Source organism: Littorina saxatilis, linkage group LG1 (genome assembly GCF_037325665.1).
Source record: "Littorina saxatilis isolate snail1 linkage group LG1, US_GU_Lsax_2.0, whole genome shotgun sequence".
NCBI lineage: Eukaryota > Metazoa > Mollusca > Gastropoda > Littorinimorpha > Littorinidae > Littorina > Littorina saxatilis.
This window is the reverse complement of record NC_090245.1, coordinates 15,652,768-15,667,624: the sequence shown is the minus strand read 5'-3', so window position 1 is coordinate 15,667,624 and position 14,857 is coordinate 15,652,768. Positions and strand designations below refer to the sequence as shown.

The 14,857-nt window shown below is 41.5% G+C and overlaps 1 protein-coding gene and 1 long non-coding RNA gene across 5 annotated transcripts in view; both read right to left on the bottom strand.

Annotated features, from left to right (window-relative positions):
- Positions 1–514: 514 nt before the first annotated feature.
- Positions 515–14,857, bottom strand: part of LOC138962991 (lipopolysaccharide-binding protein-like) — a 53,373-nt gene continuing 39,030 nt past the window's right edge. For both annotated transcript variants that reach the window (XM_070334968.1, XM_070334974.1), the window contains exon 7: positions 515–628. In XM_070334968.1, coding sequence (XP_070191069.1) covers positions 612–628 — 17 coding nt within the window. In that variant the 3' untranslated portion in view covers positions 515–611. The remainder of the gene's footprint in view (positions 629–14,857) is intronic.
- LOC138963030 (uncharacterized) lies at positions 7,107–12,165 on the bottom strand. Of its 3 annotated transcripts, none has more exons than XR_011454695.1 (4): positions 11,915–12,165; positions 10,957–11,101; positions 8,921–9,020; positions 7,107–7,239 (listed from the first exon to the last, which is right to left on the bottom strand). It is a non-coding gene; the product is annotated as an uncharacterized lncRNA (long non-coding RNA). The 3 variants fall into 3 exon arrangements; XR_011454693.1 differs by having other exon boundaries at positions 11,814–12,164; XR_011454694.1 differs by lacking the exon at positions 11,915–12,165 and adding an exon at positions 11,587–11,784.

Genomic DNA, 14,857 nt, shown 5'->3' with positions numbered 1-14,857 from the left:
GGGTACAAGCATGTGACTGGTTTGTGTGGTGTGTGGTATGTAGACCAGGTCAGGGGTCAAGATCAGGTCAGGTCGCGTGAAGGATTGTGGTTTTGATTCACTTTTCAGTTCTCACCTCGATTCGAGGAAGACGATTTCCACATTGTTCGGTTTCTTAGCTCCAGAAAAATAGATAAAGAAGATACCAAAGGGAGATTTCCTACAGTTTGATCTGCACAGCGTTTTTACAATGTCTGCGCGAGGAAGAGCTGTCGAAAGTGCAGTGTCGATCTGGCAGTCGTGTCCCATGTAAAAACAGACAGATCTAGTGTCTCCCACTCTTACAACTTGTCACCTAAGCTTACTGATAATCCGTCTTTTTTTTCAATTTCTTTTTATTTCAGCAGACACGGATGTCAAACACAGTGCTAGGCAGTCACCTCTAGTGACATGAGTCTAGAGTTGTACAAAGACAGATAGACAGTGACAAAGATATACAGTCAGACAGACAGACTAACAAACAGACAAAGAGAAATTATATTTCTTCTGCTTTATTGCTCAATTGTTTGCCTCCTGTTTCTCTTCACCAAAATCAACTGTGCAAGTCCTGGAGTTGCTGGCCACCGCTTGCTTTAAACATCCTCAACGTCTGTTTGAAAACAACACAGATAATTGCCTTTAATGGTTTAAAAGGCACTGTAGCACTGTAGGTAAAACGAAACCAATTATACAAGGAAACAAACAAAGGTTTTTTGAAACACGGAATGAAACGCGCAAACAAGCATAGAAAAGTTGCTTGGATAAATTAAGCGTGCAAAACAAGCAAAACATTTTTTCTTAAATAAAGCATCAAACGCACAAACAATCAAACAAAAATTACTTACATAAAACAATAAACCCACAAACGACCATATCAACATACCGATCCCTGAAGAAAGAACAGCAACACATGATACATGTACTAGCAAACAGGCAAATCAAACCAGCCAACCAACCAACCAACCGACCAACCAACCAACCAACCGACCAACCTAAGCAACCTAAAATCATAAACAGCGAATTTATTTACAACAGACTACAACTCCCTAATTTTGATTTGCTTCGTATGGAGGAACCGAACTCGACCCCATTAGCAGTATAACTATTCTGAAGATGTTAAACGATGATTGGTAAATGGTATTTTTCAAGAAATAAATTCTTAACATTTGTTCTTCATTACTTTTGAGTTTTGTCCACGCACGGTGGGGATACGTTAGCGCAACTTGTATTACTACGCCTTTGTAATGCCGTTATTCTGAGCCGAAAGTGGGAATACTCCCCTTTTGAAGTATCTGCACTGGCTTCCGGTCAATCAAAGAATTAAGTACAAAAGCTCGTGTCTCTGTTTTAAAATCATCACTGGTTCTGCACCTTCATATATGTCTGAACTCGTAAACCTGTACGTCCCTTCCAGATCGCTGCGCTCTGCCGCTGACACTCGAATGTTCCGAATTCCAACAAAAAAAAGAAAAGTACATGGACAACGCGCATTTTCATTTGCTGCTGTTAAAACATGGAACTCCCTTCCTTATTCTGTCAGACATAGTCCATCCTATTCTTCTTTTAGATCAAATCTGAAAACGCACCTGTTCACACAGCATTTTCTAGACTAACCAGTAACTCCCAAACTGTCTGGTGACCCCTGCAGCAGCCAGTGATCTGGAAATCGTGTGCTGCTACTTTTTTATATTTAGTCAAGTTTTGACTAAATATTTTAACATCGAGGGGGAATCGAAACGAGGGTCGTGGTGTATGTGCGTGTGTCTGTCTGTCTGTCTGTCTGTGTGTGTGTGTGTGTAGAGCGATTCAGACTAAACTACTGGACCGATCTTTATGAAATTTGACATGAGAGTTCCTGGGTATGAAATCCCCGAACGTTTTTTTCATTTTTTGATAAATGTCTTTGATGACGTCATATCCGGCTTTTCGTGAAAGTTGAGGCAGCACTGTCACGCCCTCATTTTTCAACCAAATTGGTTGAAATTTTGGTCAAGTAATCTTCGACGAAGCCCGGACTTCGGTATTGCATTTCAGCTTGGTGGCTTAAAAATTAATTAATGACTTTGGTCATTAAAAATCTGAAAATTGTAAAAAAAAATAAAAATTTATAAAACGATCCAAATTTACGTTTATCTTATTCTCCATCATTTGCTGATTCCAAAAACATATAAATATGTTATATTCGGATTAAAAACAAGCTCTGAAAATTAAATATATAAAAATTATTATCAAATTTTTTTTCGAAATCAATTTAAAAACACTTTCATCTTATTCCTTGTTGGTTCCTGATTCCAAAAACATATAGATATGATATGTTTGGATTAAAAACACGCTCAGAAAGTTAAAACGAAGAGAGGTACAGAAAAGCGTGCTATCCTTCTCAGCGCAACGAATATCCCGCTCTTCTTGTCAATTCCACGGGCACTGCCTTTGCCACGGGCGGTGGAGTGACGATGCTACGAGTATACGGTCTTGCTGCGTTGCGTTGCGTTCAGTTTCATTCTGTGAGTTCGACAGCTACTTGACTAAATATTGTATTTTCGCCTTACGCGACTTGTTTCTTTTCCTTGTGCAAACTACAAATCGGTTTATCTAGTTAGATAAATGGATGTGCATAAGCACGAGCTTGGTTTTGTGATTATATCTGCGGCTTTTTTGTGTGTACGCCATGTATGCAGATTGTGTAGGTATATTAGTAGGCCCTATTCATGTGTAAGTGCATGTGTATGTGTGTGTGTTGTATGTATGTGTGTGTGTGTGTGTGTGTGTGTGTGTGTGTGTGTGTGTGTGTGTGAACGTGTGTCTGTGTGTATCTGTGCATGTGTGTGGTGATAGCATGTGTGTGTGTATGCGCACGCGTATGTGCGTGCTCACGCGTGTGTTTGTTTGTGACTGCGTGGATTTAAACGATGAATTTGCTTTTGTACTCCTGCTCTTTTTGTGTCTTAATGCTGTATTTTGGTTTTGTACATGTGTATAGCAATGTCATTGTAAAGCGCTTAGAGCTTCTAGGTAAGCGCTCTATAAGTTTCCATTATTATTATTATTATTATTATTATTAATATAATTTAGAACAGTTCGATAAGTGAAAACACTTGTGGAAAAAGTTTCTTGACAACGGATTTTGTAGCAGTTATGGTGATGCAGAACAATTCTTCGATAGAAAAAATAGTTGTTATGTATGTTTGCAGTGGATGACCTCCTTTTGGGACACATTCTGCTAGGAAAGCTGCCAATACTAGTTCTGTTGATGTTTGTTTATGATACCAGAGATACAGTAAAACAGCACAATGACACACACAAACATGACTGACCAGGATGCTGTTGAGCTCTTTCTTAGCCTTTAACACACACAAACATGACTGACCTAGGATGCTGTTGAGCTCTTTCTTAGCCTTTAACACACACAAACATGACTGACCAGGATGCTGTTGAGCTCTTTCTTAGCCTTTAACACACACAAACATGACTGACCTAGGATGCTGTTGAGCTCTTTCTTAGCCTTTAACACACACAAACATGACTGACCAGGATGCTGTTGAGCTCTTTCTTAGCCTTTAACACACACAAACATGACTGACCTAGGATGCTGTTGAGCTCTTTCTTAGCCTTTAACACACACAAACATGACTGACCTAGGATGCTGTTGAGCTCTTTCTTAGCCTTTAACACACACAAACATGACTGACCAGGATGCTGTTGAGCTCTTTCTTAGCCTTTAACACACACAAACATGACTGACCTAAGATGCTGTTGAGCTCTTGTTTAGCCTTTAACACACACAAACATGACTGACCAGGATGCTGTTGAGCTCTTTCTTAGCCTTTAACACACACAAACATGACTGACCTAGGATGCTGTTGAGCTCTTTCTTAGCCTTTAACACACACAAACATGACTGACCAGGATGCTGTTGAGCTCTTTCTCAGTTACTGCACACTGCCTCCATCAGACACCGCATCTGGGGAAAAAACAACAGCAACACCCTTATTACACAAAGCCATTGCCAGTAATGGGGAAAAGGGTACCGCAGTCAGCAAGTAAATACTGAATTGTATTGTCTCAAGCTTACAAATAATTATCAACAAGAATAAAAGAAGTAGACAGAAAATAAGCTGCGTCATCACTAGGACGAATGAGGCCTAGCTTATCACCTTAGCGGGTCGCACTGCTCTTCGCGAACCATTTTCTTTAATTTTGAGCAATGTGCATAGAATACATGACATAGATCTATATCTTTGGATTCAATAAATGATAAATAATAATTAGAATTTTCAGAATTCAATGAACAAAATTATTTAATGTTTAATCTTCCAAGCTGACATGCAATCTTGTAGTCTACGAGTACGAATGTCCAAACTTAAACACACACAAAATAGAACAAACAAACCCATGAAGATCTAGGAGTCCCTTGAAACAGGACTTCTTTATGTGTGCGGCAATAATAAAAATAAACTTAAATAAAATTAAAATTAAAAAAACGTCGCTTATACTTAAAGCAAAAATCACTCAAAATAATGTGTCCAAAGTCCTATGAGACACTTACCCAAGAGTTCAGTTAGCCGTCCCTGAAATATGATGCTGACACGGTTGATGGTGACATTGATGATTTCGCACACCGCTTTAGGGATCAGATCTTTGGCCATAGTTTCGAAGTCGAGGAGCCAATCCGCAACCGATACCAGCAAGTCACCGCCTTGAACGTCGAGATCAACATGATCCACGGTGCTCTTACAATCAGTGGGCTCCATGAACCCTAAGCCTCTGGAGTCACGGCCTGTGAGTGTGATGGTAATGAAACACTCGATGCACAACATCAGCAATATATTGATTATATCAACGTCATGGTCGTCGTCGTCAGGAACATAATCGATATCACCATCGTCGTCGTCATCATCATCATCATCGTTATCATCATCGTCGTCGTCGTCATCATCATCATCATTGTCGTCGTCATTATCATCATCAGGGATAGCCTAGGTAAAGATGGGCAGCATCTCCACGAAATTATGTTTTTCCATCATTCTCCTCAGGAATGAGCATCCACTGAGTGTAAGCCAGCTGAAGACACGTTCAACTTAGAGTGCGTATTGCGGTTCAAGGTCCAAACACCATGCCTTTAAGGTAAGAGTACTATCCTGCACTTCATTACCCTTTTTCCTTCATTATTATCGTTGTTTCGGTATCATTTTGTTGTTCAGTTGTTACTATGTGTATGTCCTTTAGCTTTCAATCCAAGGGGCTGCATCTCTTGTGCATGCATGTAATGCCCACACCCCCCCACCCCACCCCTCTCCCAAGATACTATCGTCAAGCATTCTTAACCCACTCACCTAAAGTCATAGTGGCGTTGAAATGGATTCCACTGGCTGAAATGCTCATGGTGCCACTCCTGTCCACTGGGATCCTGTACGCATACAGTATCAATCCAAGCTCTGTATGAGATAACATTTGATAAAAACATCTTAAAGAATATTTCCCTTCTTTAAACTAACTGATATGGTTTGTTTTGTGTGACCGAACCTCGTTAGACTAAGCGCTTACTTGCGCTTTCAGTGAGCCTAAAACAGATGCTGCGAAGTCCCAAATCTGCCGGAAGAGTTATGAAATGTGTTCTCATAAGATCTCATCTCGGAGCAAAGGACATCGTCTGCTGTCCCTTCGCCCATGAGCTTCTATATATATATATATATACGACTAGTGTCTGTCTGTCTGTCTGTTCGCGATGCACGGCCAAAGTTCTCGGTGGATCTTTTTCAAATTTGGACACCGTATTCAGCTACACCCCGGACACAACCTCATCGATGAGATATTTCAACACGTGCTCTCAGTGCGCAGCGCTGTGCGCGCTGAACCGATTTTGGTTTTTTTGGTCGGGATCCACTACCAGTAACTCTTCCTTATCTTCTCCAGTGTTTTCAGCCGCGATTATCTCCCTTCCTCCGTGTGGCGTCAATCCATATTCCCGTTACTACGTTACTATTTTTAGAAGGTCACTGCACGTTACTATTTTTAGAAGGTCTCCAGTGTTTTGCGCGTTTATCTCCTCTCCTTCGTACACCCGGCTTTCCGGGTCCTAGGCGCAGCCTGGTATTCGGCTCTACTTCTTCCCGGCGAAGCCGGTACCCGGCGAAGCGGGTAATAATCTAGTCTTTAAAATGTAAAACAACCCGCCAAACACCTTTTTTGTTACATTTAGTCAAGTTTTGACTAAATGTTTTAACATAGAGGGGGAATCGAGACGAAAAAAGCAGTGTGTTCAGTTTCATTCTGTGAGTTCGACAGCTTGACTAAATGTTGTTATTTCGCCTTACGCGACTTGTTAACATTTTGTTTGTGCAAAAGTAAGCGCAAAATCATGGACAGGGAGCCATGTTATGAACGCTTTGATTATCCATTTGTAATCTTCTTCTGGCACATATATGGGAACCGGCAATTTTGGTTACCTCGAAACCTGTTTTTTATTTTTATTTTTATTTTTTTGTGTGTGGTGTGCTTTGTTTGTTACCCGGCACGTTATCAATGAAAAGTCGTGAAAAAGATGACAAGGCTCTTATTCTCTTAGGATTGGATTGGATTGGATTGGATAAGATTTACAGTCCAGTGAGGTTACCCTCATGGAAATTCGGGCTGCTTTCTCCCCGGGGAAAGCGAGCTGCCATACATACGGCGCTACCCATATTTTTTTTTCCTGCATGCGTGTATTCATGTTTCCTGAGACTTAATGCCGTGTGAGATGGAATTTTTTACTTTATTCCAAGTCCCACGGGTATTTGATGGACATTTTTATCTATGCCTATACAATTTTGCCAGGAAAGACCCTTTTGTCAATCGTGTGATCTTTAACGTGCACACCCCAATGTAGTGTACACGAAGGGACCTCGGTTTTTCGTCTCATCCGAAAGATTAGCACTTGAACCCACCACCTAGGTTAGGAAAGGGGGGGAGAAAATTGCGGCAGGAGATTGGTTACGCATAGCTGTCACTTATTCTTGCTGCACATGTCGTGTGCATTTGTAGCACTTCCGTCCCTTTGTTTCTCAGAATAGCAAAACAAAACAAAAACCCTATGTATATACTCACGTATCGAAGATGAATTTTGTGGTCCACCAGCGGCAACGAAGGCCCACAAATGCATTTGTTGCTGACAATTTAAGTCGTAATCCAGGGACAAGCCAGGCGTGACGATAATTGGGAGAACTGAAGTTTGTTAAGATTATACTGCCAACAGAAATGCACAGGAAGACACACGCATACATGCACGCGTGTACGTGTGGATGCACGCGCAAACACACACGAAAACACACACACACACATACACACACACAAACACACACACACACGCACACACACACACACACACACACACACACACACACACACACACACACACACACACATGAACATCAAGAGAAAAGCTTTGCTCAGCAACTGTGACATTGTATATCACAAAGACACTGATCATTTATATCCTGCACACATCCGGGAACAAAGTGGAAGAACTCTTTTCAGAAGGTGGGCCGTATTCTTACTAGCTTACCACAAATTTCACACATACATATTCTCGATCATAAAATGAAAGGCACAGTCCTTCCCACGCACTGTAGTAAACTGAAGCGTTCCAGTTTTGAAGACACTGTTCCTCCGAAAGCGGCGTATGGCTGCCTTAATGGCGGGGTAAAAACGGTCATACACGTAAAATTCCACTCGTGCAAAAAACACGAGTGTACGTGGGAGTTTCAGCCCACGAACGCAGAAGAAGAAGAAGAAGAACACACTGTTTGTAACCAGTTGTGAACTTTGTAAGATACTGTATAATTCTTCTTGCAAAAGTAGCACGCATGGTTAACACTAAATAACGTTTACAATGTGTGCTACTTTTGCAAGTAGAATGATAATAGTTTCTCACACAGTGTTCACAACTTGTTACCAACAGTGTGTTGAAAGGGGGCAACACTTCAGTGTATAGTACGAGTACATATATCTGTCTAGCCTTTTACCTGAGATAATGTCATCCTTCGGTTTGGACACATACATAGAGAATACAACATGGCTTGCTGTGTCCTACCAGATGTACACGAGTTGTTTTTAAAAAAAATATTGAACTGCTCACGAAAGCGAGTGTAAATCATGTACGAAACAGCAAGCCATGTAGTATTCTGTTTATCCTACATAATTTTACTCAAAACGTCCCGCAGTCGAGGCAGCCAAGTTGAAGACGCTTGTTGTGGAACCTCGATCTCTGCCAAAGCCTCGTGCAATATATTACGTCAAAGCACAGAAACGTCACATTAGAAAGTGTAGCGTGACGTGTTAGTTCAAACAATTCATCGAGAGGAATTAGCGAGCGCAATTTTTTGTTCTATAGTGACGTTTGTCTCTGTGACTTTGGCATCATAAGCAGTGGACAAACAGATCCCTGCCAGACTTGTTTGACCGTCATGACCTCATTTACATGATATACACACGTGTGGTTTGAACGATATTGTTATCTAATGAGTGGTCTCTCTCACGTATGTAGGATAACGTGTATCAAATATCAACCGCCCAGATGCCTACTGTGCAGAGTGGACATTTTTGTATGAATAAATGTGCAGATTGACATCAGTGTTCTCCATTAAATTTATTCATAAAAATGTTCCCACTCTGTGGAAAAATTATCCAGGGTGTTCAAGTGAACGGATGGTCTTTTTTTTCAAATGAAAACCTGGCCAGACCAAATACGGAAACAGGATTGCTTTACTTGAGAAGGAATGCTATCCTAAATTGATCCCGAAGTTGGCTTCGCTGAGATTTAGCTATGTATTTTTTTTGTTTTTTGTGTGCAGCGAACTTCGTGAAGTTAGTAGACTTTAGGAAGTCGACTTCACCAAACTAATATTCAGCTTCACGTTCAACTCACTTTGAAATGCGGTAGCTCATTAACCACGTCGTGCCGGTCTGGTCTGGAACTGGTAACCCCGTAACAAGTACGTGCAGATAGTCCATTACAGCCTTGCTCACTGAGAAGCAACAGAATTGTTCTTAACTGAGCAAAAAAAATTATTGCACCCATTTTCGTACCCTAACTTAAACATTCATTCCCGTGTCATTTCATTCAAACTGTATATGCCATTAAAGGCCGTTTACTTGGCTATCTGGCGCACTTTTCGGATCAAAGATTTCTGTTATAGGTATCACGTGACCGCCACCGAAGTTTACTTTGTGTGTGTGTGTTTTTTTGTGGTTTTTTTGCTCAGTTTATTTGGAGGACCAGTTGAGAAGAAAAAAGCTTAGAGAACTTTGAAGGTGTTTAACATGGAAAATGGAGAAGAAAATGAAGATTTTTTGTTAAACTTTTGCCCAGTTGTCCTTTATCCGACCCACAACCCAGTTTATCAATAAGCGCTAAAAAAAAACCAGGAGGCGAAGCCATCAAGGCTCACGTAAGAAATCGACAAACAGTAACACAAACTCAATCACTCCGTCACACATACACACATACACACATACACACACACACACACACACACACACACACACACACACACACAGAAAGAGAATAGGTGAAACTGTGCAAGAAAGCGAGACACTAGATCTAGATCTGTCTGTCTGCATGTACACTAGTTTCGGCCCGCTCAAAATAATAATGACCGAGACTTTCAGTACTTCCTTCGCGTGACGTCTAACCCTCTTACGTCATAATGTGACGTCAATGTAATGTGACGTCTTCAACTGTTAGAGTTTCTACCACAGACATACACACGCACAAACACACACACACACACACGCACACACACACGCACGCACAGACAGACAAAGTTACTTTATCAATAAGCGCTAAAAAAAAACCAAGAGGCGAAGCCATCAAGGCTCACGTAAGAAATCGACAAACAGTAACACAAACTCAATCACTCCGTCACACATACACACACACACACACACACACACACACACACACACACACACACACACACACACATACACACACACACACACACACACACACACACACACACACACAGAAAGAGAATAGGTGAAACTGTGCAAGAAAGCGAGACACTAGATCTAGATCTGTCTGTCTGCATGTACACTAGTTTCGGCCCGCTCAAAATAATAATGACCGAGACTTTCAGTACTTCCTTCGCGTGACGTCTAACCCTCTTACGTCATAATGTGACGTCAATGTTATGTGACGTCTTCAAATGTTAGAGTTTCTACCACAGACATACACACGCACAAACACACACACACACACACGCACGCACACACGCACGCACAGACAGACAAAGTTACGATCGCATAGGCTACACTTACGTGAGCCAATAACCCAAAATGACACTCACAAAAACGTACGCGTCTGAAGATATCAGTTATAATAATCTTTCGTATTTTGGATATTTGGTATGTCTTTTATCTTATCTGCTTGGTCTTCAGTCTTTGTCGCCATATGTTTGCGGCTAAAACTAACTAACTAACTAACTAACCAACTAAATAACCAACCACCCTACCAACCAGCCAACTCTCTCAACCACTCACTGGCTCACTAACTAACTAACTAACTTACCAACTAACATAATGACTTACTGACAGACTATCACACAGAACAGAGCAAGGAAACAGACCCAAAAACAAGGGGTTTTTATCCCCCAAAACAAGGGTTTTTTATCCCCCCAAACAAGGGGGTTTTATCCCAAAAACAAGGGGGTTTTATACCCAAAAATAAGGGGGTTTTATCCCCAAAAACAAGGGGGTTTTGTCCCCAAAAACAAGGGGGTTTTATCCCCCAAAACAAGGGGGTTTTATCCCCCAAAACAAGGGGGTTTTATCCCCCAAAACAAGGGGGTTTTATCCCCAAAACAAGGAGGTTTTATCCCCCAAAACAAGGGGGGTTTATCCCCAAAACAAGTTTTTTTTTATCCCAAACAAAAATTGGATAAGGAAACAGACCGTGCCTACCCGAGTGCACTAGTGGTCGATATAGGGTGGAGACGTCTGAGCGTGGGCTGCGGTGAAGGCATGTTCCTCTGTGTGAACTTGCAACCAACACTGCCAGCACTGTCACCACTTCGAGCATGGCTTTTGCTGTCGCTGTTCTCTTAATCTACACAGTATCAAATAAATGACACTCTCAATCTCAAAACGTATATTACTCACTGGGGTTTCTAAGCCTTCACAGCATTAAATGACACACTCCGCCTAAAACCTTTCGCTCGCACTGCAGTTTCTAAGCCTTCACAGTATTAAATGACACACTCCGCCTAAACCTTTTCGCTCGCACTGCAGTTTCTAAGCCTTCACAGTATTAAATGACACACTCCGCCTAAACCTTTTTGCTCGCACTGCAGTTTCTAAGCCTTCACAGTATTAAATGACACACTCCGCCTAAACCTTTTTGCTCGCACTGCCGTTTCTAAGCCTTCACAGTATTAAATGACACACTCCGCCTAAAACTTTTTGCTCGCACTGCCGTTTCAAAGCCTTTACAGTATTAAATGACACACTCCGCCTAAAACGTTTCGCTCGCACTGCCGTTTCTTCGCATCTACATGACACTCTCATTTCTAACAAAGTCTATCTCCCACTTACATTTCTTCACCTTCACAGTCTTAAATGACACCCCCCGTCTTAAAAGCTCAAATTCCACCGACTCAGGTTTTGCTCCAAAGTGAATGCGCCCCGTATCATTTGCGTTAGGGGCAAATTATATCTGCGCAGAGTCAGCGGCGCTGCATGCTGCGATAGGGATTTTGACGAGTACTTGGCCTGTTTTCTTTTCACGCAACGTGTCGCGGGCTGGGGAAAAAAAGAATTACCTCAATAATCTGCAGTGCGTCGTCTGTGCCGCTGACTCTGCGCTGATATAATTTGCCCCAAACACGCAGCATCTACTTATCCGAAATGAACTCTGATTGACTTATGCTGTCCAAATGTTGTTGACATCTGTTGGTAGACCGTTGTTTGTAGTTTTGTTCGGGTGGCACTGAGAAGTCAATAACGTATGTGATGTTTTCTCGACAACCAGGGCGTTGTACAGTTGTACTTAGATTACATGTGTACGTGTTACGCTCTTTTTTCTGAGAGTGAAAAGCAAATGAAGATGCAGAAAAAGAAGCAAAACTTCGCTAACGTCGATCACTCTTTCGCTGTTTCCCATATGAACGTGTGGGTGCTGAATTGGATGACACATGCGTGCGTAGCAGCTTGCAAGTCAAACGCAATATCCAACCGAACAGAGGATTCAAAATATATGCTTGAGTTGGTTATCTGGGGTTGGCCGCTGGTTCAATGGGGCGCATTATAAATGCATGTGCGCTACTCTCACCTTGCTTGTGCACACACTCACACACTGGAGTGGCAAGGGTTATGTCGAGGATTCGGTTATTGTTTTACGAAGAAAAGTAGAATGATGGTTGTGAGATCGATAACATTGAGATTCATCATTTTAGAAAAACAATGTGGTCGGTTTTTTTGCACGTGCGAAAAAATTTGACTGTCTGTTTTGCTGGAGAATCGGAATCGAGAGAGAGCCCCACGCTGGTTTATGTGTGTGTGTGTGTGTGTGTGTGTGTGTGTGTGTGTATGTGTGTGTGTGTGTGTGTGTGTGTGTGTGTGTGTGTGTGTGTGTATGTGTGTGTGTGTGTGTTTGTTCACCCATATTCGTACCCCAATTAAAACATTCATTCCCACTGTCATTTCATTCAAACTTTCTATGCGATAAAAGACCCTCCCCTTTGCTATTGGGCACACTTTTCGGATCAAAGATTTCTTTTACAGGGGCCACGTGACACCTGAATCAGTAGCAATGACATAACACACGAAATTCGCTAGATAGCGAAACAAAACAACCTGATCTGGACAGATAATCGATTTTGCAATATGCTCGTATGTAAAACTTGCCAAGTTGCGCCTATTCTCAATTTTCGACAATTTTGTCACGTCGATTTTTGGGGTTCCCTTACATCGGTGGCGGTCAAGTGACCCCTGTAAATGAAATCTTTGATCCGAAAAATGTGCCAGATAGCCAAGGGGGAAGCTTTTAATGACATAACAAGTTTGAAATAAATGACATAGAAAGTTTGAATTAAAGGAAAGGGGAATGAATGTTTTAGTTGGAGTACGAAAATGGGTGCAATAATTGGTTGGCCGAGTTTAGATCGGCCTGATGAAAAGAAAAAGTAAAGTCATTCTGATCATTATGTACAAAAGACTTCATATGGTCTGGGTGGCCGAGTGGTAACGCACTTGCGCTCGGAAGCGAGAGGTTGCGAGTTCGACCCTGGGTCAGGGCGTTAGCAATTTTCTCCCCCCTTTCCTAACCTAGGTGGTGGGTTCAAGTGCTAGTCTTACGGATGAGACGAAAAACCGAGGTCCCTTCGTGTACACTACATTGGGGTGTGCACGTTAAAGATCCCACAATTGACAAAAGGGTCTTTCCTGGCAAAATTGTATAGGCATAGATAAAAATGTCCACCAAATACCCGTGTGACTTAGAATAAAGGCCGTGAAAGGTGAATGCTCGCCCTAATAGGCTTGAGGTTTGCTGGCCGATGTGAATGCGTGATATATTGTGTAAAAAATTCCATCTCACACGGCAGAAATTAATATGTAAAGCGCATTGAGCATATATATGATTATGCGCTATAGCAAATGTCCATTATTATTATTATTATTATTATTATTATTATTATTATTATTATTATTTAAGTTATTGAGACATCCCAGTGCACTAAGGGATTTATAGAGCAAATCGAGAAAATTCATTATTGAACGAAGCGCATAGCGCTGAGTTCAATAATTATTTTCGAGATTTGCTCTATAAATCCCTTAGTGCACTGGGATTGTTTCAATAACGATATTGTCAGTACCGCCATAGAAAAAAGAAGATTCCTAACGCACATTTTGCAATGCGCATTTGAATAGGCATAACTGTGTGGTCAGGTCGTGCACAGTAAAGATCTACTTTTGTGTGGGGTGTCTCAAGTGTGTCGTGCTTTCGTCACACGCATTTTAATTTCTGTTGGTAAATTCCAGTGTAGCGTTGATCTGAACAGTGATGATCTTTCAGAGAGACCTCATTTGAACTCGGAGAAAGGCTCTTCATTATTTGCGATTCGAAACCTCCAGTCGAGCTTCGACGGATTGACTATGCGGAGTGACTCCCCTTGAATTGACTCAAAGCGGGACTCGACGGTTCGCACATTTTCAAAACAAATGTGGCATATTTCTCGTGTTCTATCTTCACTCATCGGGGAGTCTGATACTAAATATGAACGGTAAGAATGCTCTGAACCCTACACGTATTATATTCCCATCGTTTTTTCGTTGACATTTGCCCAACATGTTAATTTGCTGAGCGGGGTTAATGTCGTCTGCTAGGCTACCTGCCAACCTGGGCAATGGAACGACTGCAGTCTGCACTGAGTCTGTACGCATAAGGCAGGCTGCTAATAAATCTTATATATGGTAAGAACGTTCTGAACCTTACACGTTTTCGATTACGATTGTTCTTGCTTTGAAATAATAATTCTGAAACCATTCATTTACTGAACTGATGTAGTCGTATTTCTGTGTTGTCTGCTACAGAGTCGATCGAGTCAGTCTTCCAAACTGGTCTTGCTGGTACGTTATCGGAATAACACTTGTGTTTTCTGTTAGCCGCTGGGAATTGTATACTAACTCATCATTTGGTAATGTGGATGATAAGCTACATGCCACTAACACGGCATATGAAAAGAATCTATGCAAGTCGGCGAAAATTAGATGAAACACAGCGGCTTCTATTTTTTTAGATCACTGGCACTGGCACAGGCACATGCAATCTGTCAGAAAAAAAAAACCCACTTCTGCTTTAATTGAG